Source organism: Folsomia candida, unplaced genomic scaffold (assembly GCF_002217175.1).
Source record: "Folsomia candida strain VU population unplaced genomic scaffold, ASM221717v1 Fcan01_Sc002, whole genome shotgun sequence".
NCBI classification, from domain to species: domain Eukaryota; kingdom Metazoa; phylum Arthropoda; class Collembola; order Entomobryomorpha; family Isotomidae; genus Folsomia; species Folsomia candida.
In genome coordinates, this window is record NW_019091194.1 from 89,012 (window position 1) to 99,427 (window position 10,416).

Here is a 10,416-nt window from a genome sequence, read left to right on the forward strand (position 1 = left end):
GATTGATGAAGACTTTCATATTATGAGATCACGTCAATAGAATTTTTGGTAAATTGCTCCAATAAGAGGGTTCATTTGTCTAGTCGTATTATTATTATTCCTCCTGAGAGAGACAACAATTCAAGGAGACAAAGCAAACGAAAATATATACGGAAATTGAACAGGAGCTCAGGACCAGAAAGTGAAGGCAAGCTCGGCTAAGTGAGGTGTGGTAAAGGCGATTTGTACACAATAATCGGTCCAGTTTGACAGCATAGTTTCACGGAGGTGGTGGGTTTGGTTTGGTAGTCAGTGGCCGCGGAAGCTGTCTCTGGGGACTATGGGGACATTAATATTGTAGGATAGGGGAGGGAGGGGTTTATATAAGATGGGGAGATTATGGGGACATCGAATAACCCAGGGGACATTGTCCCCACCCTTCTGCGGCCACTGTAATGGTTTGCTGTGTAGTTGTTACTTTAGGCTAAGGTTCCTAACCAGTCAACCAAGTACCTTTGACCCTCCAGCCCAATGTTAAATAATAACAAGGGCAGGCCGTGTATGTACAAACAAGGTGGTCGAGTCGGAAGGGAGTCAAAGGGACACATTTTTTCGCTCCTTTTCACCTGAAATTCGTCCATCCATTCAAGACTAACTCACTAATTTCCCCGGCCAACAATCCAACCACCCTTGTTAACAATAAATCGACAGTCAGTCACATTTCTACTTTTTCTACAAAGCCACTGTTTGTTTGGCTGAACCGTACCGAATGTTTCGAAGGTGTGTGAGTAACAACCCAAATCTCTATAAGTCTCATGCCTCCCTTGAAAAAATGTGAATGAGACGAGGAGTTGGGACGCAAACCGTGATCAACCCAGATTATTTTGCGACCAGGTTAGTTTGAAAAGTAACTCAACATTTAGTGCGGAATTTGCACAGATACGAAAAATTTAGCAAGTTCTGGGCACCACAAATTCCCGAATTGTTGCTGCAAATTTTTCAGTTTCAATTTTTCAAGCAACAGATTCCGCTGGAAAATTGAGAATTTTCGCGAACTTGCGGCGCCCAAAACGTGCAGAATTTTTCGCATTTGAACAAATACCGCATCAAACATTATTTCTAAAGAGTTGCTCTTTCAAACTAACATGGTCTCAAAATAATTTGGGTTGAACACGGTTTGCGCTCCCATTGTCAGTGAGATATTTATGAGATGCGAATAGGATCCAAGATGACATGACAAGCCCGACCGGCCGGCAGATAAACCCACTAAACTGTTTCGCTTAATAGAATTATGTCGCATTGTGTGTATCTACGTGGCTAAGGTTTGGGTTGCGGATTAAGTGAAAATCCTCAAATTTGCTTTCAAAACGTAATCCCTACTCAACTCTCAATGAAGATTCCTAAACTTTCAATAAAATTAATCTCAAATTCTTCAACTTTTCCCCGTTTCACTTTAACAACGGCGGATAAGCAGCAGCAGGAGGCAGTGGACATAATACGTTCAAACCGTATACTTAATGTCGCATAAATGTGTAAGTAACATATAGTTCATTTTCGAGTTGGACTAACTAACCGACCAAAATCTTTTCTCATTTTAGTCCCCCAACAATAAAACTAATCGCAACAATATTCCGTACTGAATGGGTAAATACCTTAATAAATAATCATAGACTGGACTAAAGTCCAAGTATCTGCATGTTATTCTCCTCACTTCATAAGGCTGAAGGGATCTTCTTTGTTGTCGTATTGTTGTGTGAAATACCTATGCACAAGTGCTCGAGTTGGACGCTATCCGCATCGACAAGAAATAAAAAAAAAAGTTAGTGGAATAAGGATGGCAGAAAAAATAATGCTAAGGGACTCCACACATCGAAGAAATGGGTACGGTACACATTTCCCAAGAAAAATCACGTTTTAACCCAAATTCTTGTCCAGATTAGGTATTTATGCAGTGTTACTTATTCAGCGTAATCTGTAAGCTAGCCAGACATGTGGTGAGAAAATGTCTCGTCACCTTTCCCAAATTGCGAAGGAGTGAGACAGCGTGGTTACATAGCTAACGAAGTAACGAGGATAATACTGCACAAGTTTTTAGGAAATTATGAAATTAAGGGAAATTATGAAATTTAGCTGGACTTGCTGAAAAAACTTGTGACATAATTATTCTTACTGTTAAGATAAACATATGTATTAACTAAAAAATGGATTGCCATTGATTGATCACAAATTGCAGCCCAGGTTCAAATTGAGACACGGAAATTCATTACGGAATAATAACGAACATTGCATGCATGTCACCTTCCTTCTTGGAGTTCGATAACCCCGTAACGAACTACCTTCCCATCACCTTATCCATGTACATATGTCGATAAGCCTATGTCTAGTCGAATGAGACATTTTAAAAATTGCAGACCGAATCAATTTAGAATCTTCTTCGAACAGCTTTCACTGGTCAAAATCCGTCTATTAAAATGGATGCAGCATGTCTACAACGTGTTAACCAAAATCCCCGAGGGATGATTTATATCCGCTCAGTCTACCCGAAAAAGATACAAGCAATTTCGTAGAATACATGGTTTTATCTGACATCCCGACCAACAAAGTCCAGGTGTTTCACTTTTCCTTTTACCTTTGCCCTCTGTCTCTCTTCTTTCTGCCAGGTTCGTATCTTACAGTGGCCGCGGAAGGGTGTGGACAGAGGGGCAATGTCCCCATGGTTGTTCGATGTCCACATCATCTTCCCCTGTTATGTAAACCACTCCCTCCCCTATCTCACAATGGCAATGCCCCCACATGTCCCCACAGCTTCCGCGGCCACTGTATTTATACACATAACTAACTCCTGCTAAAAGTATGGCTAACTCCATCCAGCAATGAGTTTAAAATCCGTCAATATTTTCTTTAACGAGACTTTCAACCTTTATTCAGACTGCACTGCAGTACATCGTTTATTTGTTTAAAACCTGAGAAATATGCAAATTGTTGCTTCATTTGCCTAACCTACCAGTATTGACGTACTTAACAATATATTGAGTGAGAATGCCGGAAGCGATTAAAGGTAATTTACAATAAAAGTTGGCTAAACCGAGAAAAGGAATTTTGGTTGGATAACCGTCCCGCAATTTGTCGAGTTATGAAACCATTTCATTTTGCAACGAGTTCATTTGCTGATTGAGACATAAAGAAGGGAAGAAAGTTTTAGGAAACGTGCGCAATTTTGGTTGCTACAAATGAATGACATAATTGTCTCAATTTTGCAATGTGCATACGCATAAAAGGAGATGATTATGATGGGACAACTTTTACATACATGCATGCAAATTATTACATACAAACTTTTCACATACATAGGATTGAATTGTGCACAAAATAAAGTAAAAATTTGCACTACTTGCTAACTCGGGAGAAAGTTTGAGCAGGAAATGTGTCGTGTGTGGCTGCTAAAGCTAAAACTAACAATGATGGCTGATTATCTAAAGTGAACGAACCATGATTGCTGAGCTCACTATCATCAAACTCCACACGACACGTATGTACATATGTACATACAAATATGTAGGTACGTGCTACTGCTTAAATATGTATGTACATATCCGAGAAAAGTGTCCGTCAGTCACTCACCAACCCATCACATCACTTGATGCATGTCACGGTCTGGTGTCCACTAATGACAAATGATAAGTGGAGCGTGTCTGCTATCACGTATGTATCCAACTCATAAACTCGATCAGTGGCCGCGGAAGCTGTGGGGACATTGTCATTGTAGGACGGGTTTATATAAGATGGGGAGATGATGCGGACATCCAACGACCGTGGGGACATTGTCCCTCTGTCCGCGGCCAATGCACTCTATGTATACCAGACTGACCACAACACACAAAAATGACCATCTGCTCACCACCTAATCAACCCAGGAAGTGACACTATTATTAGGGAAAATGCACCCAAAAAAGAAAAACAGAGTGAAAGCTGGTGGACACATCAATTTTTTTTACCGCAGTCGCATTTCCCTTCTTCTTTTTGATTTCTTTCTCTGTCATATAAAACTGAGAAATGAATCAAGCCTAAGAAGAAATGAGACGAGTACAGATTGCGTGCAGTACTGCATACATTATGTACAATCCCGAAAGAAATTACGTAGTTGGCTTGCCATGCCCCATTGGATGCATCCCATTACATCATACTCTCATATTACACTAAAAGTACGTACGTATGCATACATGCACTCAACTCGAGACATACACAGTACACCCAACCAAAATGATATCATTCATTACCATTAGAAGAAGAAGACCAAGCCGACTCGGGGAATGAGTATCTCATCTCATCCCGCATAAGCGACCGACCGTCCTTAACTTATCCATCTATCCCCGAGTTTATTGGCCTTTGCCTTGTCCCTCGTCAACTAGTGCCAAGCCAAAGTGTGTGTGTGTAAACGTACACCAACGCCTTTTTAAACCAAAACTGCACTTACGCCAACGCCACGCCACAGGCGAGAATGTAAAGGTTTTGCAATCATTATACATGTCGTTTAATGATAATACCACCAACTCTCCATTTCTGTCTAATTATTATTATTAGGATGAACTTATTTAAGACAGAGTGAAGGTTACTCAAGGTTAGGTTGGCGAAATGTTTAAAGAAGAAGTAAAAATGTTGGCAAATCTGTGTTTTTTTTGCATAAAGTCTTTCATTTAAGTTCCAGACTAAACTAAATTACGGGGAGAAGTTATAGGGATCACGGGAACAGATAGACCATTGTGTGTAGTTATGTATACAGTGGCCGCGGAAGGGTGGGGACAGAGGGGCAATGTCCCCACGGTTGTTCGATGTCCCCATAATCTTCCCATCTTATATAAACCCCTCCCTCCCCTATCCTACAATGTTAATGTCCCCAGATGTTCCCACCGCTTCCGCGGCCATTGTGTATGTATACATGACTTTAATGCATTCCACTTTCTTTCACATTTTACACTGCACCACTTAAATGTGAGGAAAATAGAGGATTGCATATTTAAGGAGAGCACTTTGCAAATGCTTGCATCCTACAAAAAAAATGAGAAACTGGTTTGACGACTTTCACAATAAAGTCATACGAGTCACTTTATTTCAGTGCAGTGAAATCCGGCACGACACGACCACTACATACTCACGGACCAAACTGATGCAAAAAGTCCTTGGAGAAAGCTCATGTCCCATTTTGTCCGAGGAAGTCAACGACTCTGTTTTTTACTTATTGCTTATCGGAGTAATGAAGAAGAAGAAGAAGAATGAAATAAAAGAAAGACGTGCTTTCTCTTGGTCATTTTATCGTGTATTTTTGCACAAAGTCGTGTTTGTAAATATTTGGGGTATTCATTACGAGTTCTTATCGCAATCGCAATATAATTTTTAAAAAAATTACGAACTAAATACTATTGTTTGTGCATTAAAATTAGACCATTTTCTGTATGTGCTCATTATATGAGTTCGCAAATCAGTTTTCACGCCAATATTTTTGCGAAATTGCGAACATTATGCAAAATCGTAATGAATACCCCGCATCGTCCAGTTGTCTCGTTTTATGCATTTTTCTGTGCAAATTTTTAATACAAATTTAAATGAAAAAATTTTCACTCACCACATCCCGGGCACAAAATGCTCTCCACCGCTTTCGTGTTCCTCTTATTCGCTAACTCCGCGGAGAAAACGGCAATAAAATGATTTTCCACCTTGGCCGCAAACACGTAGTATTTACGTCCCGTTTTCACCGTGGCTTTCGGGGGGACACACTTGGGGACGGGTTGGAGCTGTTGTAGGAGGGGTAAATTTCTGGGGTAATTGGACGCATTTCTCCCACTTCGTCGCCCCATGGCACTACCACCCCCACCCCCCAAGTTTCTGTTCACATTATTGTTATTATTAGGATTATTCACTGGGGGTCTTAGTTGGAAGGGGGAATTTCCCCCCAGCGACGAATTTCGGTAATACGTCGGCGGCCGCGGGGTGGGTCTCCCCCCAATCGAAGAAGGACTCTGACGGAATTGCTGGAATTGTGACGACGCCGACGACACTTGTGACCTCGCCGGTTGTTGCCGTGGGGCAGGTTGACCTTGACCTTGACCTTGTCTCGTGGTCGACCCCGTCGCCCCCGATAAGGTTCTGGATTGCTGTTGATGATAAAGCTGAAGCTGAGAGGATTGATGCAACTGCTTCGTGTTTAAGGATGACGATCTCCCCGTGCTGATGGTCATGGTGCCCCCGCCCCCCGCCGCGGAACTTCTGGGGGGGTTCGAATGTGAGTTGTAGACGGTATTAAAATTATTATTATTATTATTGCTATTACTAGATGGTACACTTCTAGACTTAGAGTTTGGTGGGGGGTGGTACTGAGACTGCGAACTTAGAAGGGCGGACGTAGTAGAGGTGGTGGTGGTATTATTTTTACTATTAAGGTTTTTAGGATTATTGTTCCTTCTGTTGGGGGAACCACTGAACAAGTCTCTGTCTCTGTTAAAATGTTCGGAGGAAGGGTCAAAATTTTCGAGGAATTGAAGTCTGAATTGTCGCCTCCGGCGGAGAAGGGGGGCGTCCCCTTTGACGACGCGGTGGAGGTCGAATGTCACGCCGAATGTGCCGTCTGGACGGACCTCGCTTCTCGAACGGGCCGTGCCTTCCAGGACGATGGGAGATTCCCAGACTTTCGCCTGAAATAAGGTAGATATCAGTGGGGGCAAAAGTTGGGGGCATTAACACGGTGGGATTGGACAAGGAGGCACTTATCAACATGGATAAGGTAACGATTTTGCTGAATTTTTGGGGTGGAATGACCCCCCTGTCCCCCTGCTTCCGCTGTCAATGTTGGATATCTATCTATTTTGCATAATTATGTGGTTATGTACGTACCGTGATGTCTGGCGTGTAAAGGTCCGGCCATGGGTTGAATCTCTTAGCTGATGGACCTTCCAGAACGGGACAGGAAGTGAGATGGTGGTTAAACGGGATGGTTTGCTGCTGCGGTCGGGGAGGACCTGGTCCTGCCCGTGTAGGGCGACACTAGCCGAGGAGGAATCATGATTTGACATTAAGATAACATAAATTAAACTAAAAACTGGAAGTCTCCCATCGTAGGCTCTCAGATTTTGGGGAAATTAGTGTCAATCGCTGACAAATTTGATTAGTATGCAATTTGCGAAAGACGCGATCTCCCAATCGGCACGTTTGACAGAGATATTTGCATCCAAAGAAGAGAAAACACGCAGTAAATTTGGAAAGTGTAAAATTCGTCAAGTTTAGGACACGATTTCTCCTCTTCGGATGCAAATATCTCTGCCAAACGTGCCGATTGGGAGATCGCGTCTTTCGCAAAATTTCATTCTAATTAAATTTGGCAACGGGTTTACTCAAAATCTGTGAGCATACGCTGGGAGACCTCTATTTTACATAAATAATGCCCTTACCTCCACACGGAATGGGAATGAACTGAACATTAACAGAAACAAGGAAAATGTCCAAAGGACGAGAATTATGTATTTCATCGCGGCTGAGAGTACTCTATCAGGCCACAACGTTCACGGGACAAAGAACAAGCGGAAACGTCTCCTACTTGAGGACAATTCGCGGCGTGGGTACAACTCTCACGGACTTTTCTCCGTTTAAAGATGGATTTCTTTAGTTTACATTGTTGCAACCGGGTCAACACCACCATCATCTCGGGATGGAAAATTCGGATATCTTGACGTTTCTATAATTCTTGATTTGACGAAATATCAGCGTAGTTATTTATTTAGGGGAAGAAGTAGTTATACACACGAATATCACTCAAATTATGCAGTTTTTATGTAATAGTCAAAAATTTTTAACACAATTTCACAATAATATCCGTTTTTGATCGTTATCAAAATCAGTTCGGTTTAAATATCATTTTTAAATCACACCTCGTTTTCATGGGGACGGATGAGTAAATAGGTTCGACTTGGGTGTAGCTGGGTAGATTTTTGATACATAGATCAATTTATCAGGGATCATTGCTATCTAATGTAAATATGTGACTTGAAAGGGAGCTTCTTCTTTTCCTATAGTGAATAAAAGTACAATAGAGCAGATAAATCATCCAATATCAACTTATTAATTAATGGGTTTACATTGTTGTCTTGTATTTATGCAGTGGCCGCGGACGCGTGGGGACAGAAGGACAATGTCCCCATCATTTTCTCATCTCATAAACCCCTTCCCTACAAGTTTAATGTCCCCAGACGTCCCCCCAGCTTCCGCGGCCACTGTTGTCTCGTATGTACACAACTTTAATAATACGATGACTCTTCATGCACATGTAATATTTGTCCCTCAGACTTGTGACAAAACGCTAATATAATAATGATCACTTAAGTAAATGCTCTAAATAATAAGCACCCCCAAAATCCAAGTCAGGAAATACTTGCCCTGTTTTTCCCCACCAAGTGGCACGAGCTTAGAAGAATAACAACACTCATTGAATTTTATGAGTTCCGAATGTTCTCAAAATTTGGAATTTACATCCATCCACATACACATCTAAATATGTACATGTGATGTCTGAACGTTAAGAAAATGCAGTGTTACATATGTACATATTTACGTACCAGTTGTAATAATGAGATGACTAGAACTTCTTCTTCCTTGCCGTCTAGATGTGCAAGTTTAACGTGTTGTTTTCGTCATAATACGTAAATATGCATGGGAATCATGCCCAGTTGAGAATCTTCCGAGTGTCGACTTGTGTGTCTGTGACAACTTTCCGGTAAATGGGCGATTATTAGTTGAGATTTATGTGAGAAAGACGGAGGGAGACAACAACAAGTTGGTATTGTATTTAGGATTGACTAGTAAATGTAATGCAGATGAAGTAGCTTTATTGTTGTCGAGCAAGGAAATTTTCCCCAGTTTAAATTGCAACCAAACAACTCACAGTTCAAATTATCCAATGTTTTCACTACGGATTCCCAGTCAAAGTTATTCGGGACCACATTACGTATTACTGCACATTAAGACTTATCGATATTATTTCAACCAATGATTATTATTATTATCAGAAATCGAAGCACTGACAATTCTTTCCGTATCCTTCGAGAACGTGATCAAATGTTTGTAAGAAATTGACTCTCGGATCAGCTTGAATTGATTTAGATGGATACTAAACACGAGGCAGGATGAGAAGAAATCGTTGCCGAATTGGTACTACTATTATTCTAATGATTATGACAAATTTGCAGAAACTCTTTTATGCGAATACTTTAACATTAGAGCATCCCATCCCATCCCATTGCCAATTTAGTGAGAGATGAGGTGCAGAAGAAAGTCTAGACTTGTCCATTCTCTCAATTTTTGCAACTTGTACACATGCACTTTTGTCCCTTGTGTGCAAATAGCCGGCACAAATGTCTCAACTTGTCTCTCCTTCTCTCACATAAACCGTTTTATTACTGAATCAGATTAGTCTCACTTTGTCCACTAAGCACACTTTACGAAATAATCCATCCACGTGGACCAAAGTTATTAAGGCAGCACGAAAAAACTGTATAATTCATTTTATTACAAATTTTTATCACCAAAATGGCACTCTCGATTACGTGAGAAAATTCAAATTGAGACACACACACGGAAGTGTTTGTTCTCTGCACGGAATCGAACCGAGTTTTGGGCAGAGAAAAAGAACTGTGTAAAAGTAATACGTTCAGTTTCTTAACTGCTGCTGCAGGAGATATTTGAAGATGATGGAAATCCGAGGATGCCGATACTACTACTGGTCCTCGGCTGCAAGTTTTAGTAGTTTTCGTAGTGGTGGGAGCTTGTTGGGAGAAGAAGAAGAGCACATTGTACCCCGAGAAAGAAGAAGCCTCCTCTCCGATAAATTTAGCTCATCACGACAAGAAGCAGGATGAACAACTGGTTTGTTCAACACGATACGAACGACACACTCACTGCCAATCCATGAAAACCAACCAAACCAACCGTTCCCTAGTCCAGAAGTAAACCAAAGCAAGGCAAAAGTAAAGTAAAGCACTCACCCAACAAACCAACTTCTCTCTCTCCCACAAATCCGTAAGCTTATAACGCTTAACTTATCCCCGTACATGAATATCCTGTATGCCGTGACTGCATTATTATTACCTTTTTACACTGTGTATGTATGTATGTATGTGGATGGACAGTGGCCGCGGAAGGGGTGGGGACATGGGGGGAGTCTCTTGCACAAATCGGATCGCTATGTATAATGCTTTTCAACTTATATGAATATCCTAATTGTATGCCGTGCCTGCATTATTATTACCTTTTTACATAGACGTATGCGGACACTGGCCGCGGAAGCGGTGGGGACACGTGGGGGCATTAACATTGTAGGATGGGGGAGGGATGGGTTTATATAAGATGGGGAGATGATGCGGACATCGAATAACCGTGGGGACATTGCCCCTCTGC

At 41.4% G+C, this 10,416-nt stretch overlaps 1 protein-coding gene across 3 annotated transcripts in view; it reads right to left on the reverse strand.

The window, feature by feature from the left end:
* The window catches only part of LOC110845255 (pro-neuregulin-2, membrane-bound isoform), a 41,720-nt gene extending 31,837 nt beyond the window's left edge, over positions 1–9,883 (reverse strand). For all 3 annotated transcript variants that reach the window (XM_035847186.1, XM_035847185.1, XM_022091642.2), the window contains exons 1-4: positions 8,580–9,883; positions 7,419–8,033; positions 6,865–7,014; positions 5,600–6,665 (exon numbers count right to left, since the gene is read on the reverse strand). In XM_035847186.1, the coding sequence (XP_035703079.1) occupies positions 5,600–6,665; positions 6,865–7,014; positions 7,419–7,496 (1,294 nt within the window). In that variant the 5' untranslated portion in view covers positions 7,497–8,033; positions 8,580–9,883. The remainder of the gene's footprint in view (positions 1–5,599; positions 6,666–6,864; positions 7,015–7,418; positions 8,034–8,579) is intronic.
* Between the last annotated feature and the right edge of the window lie 533 nt (positions 9,884–10,416).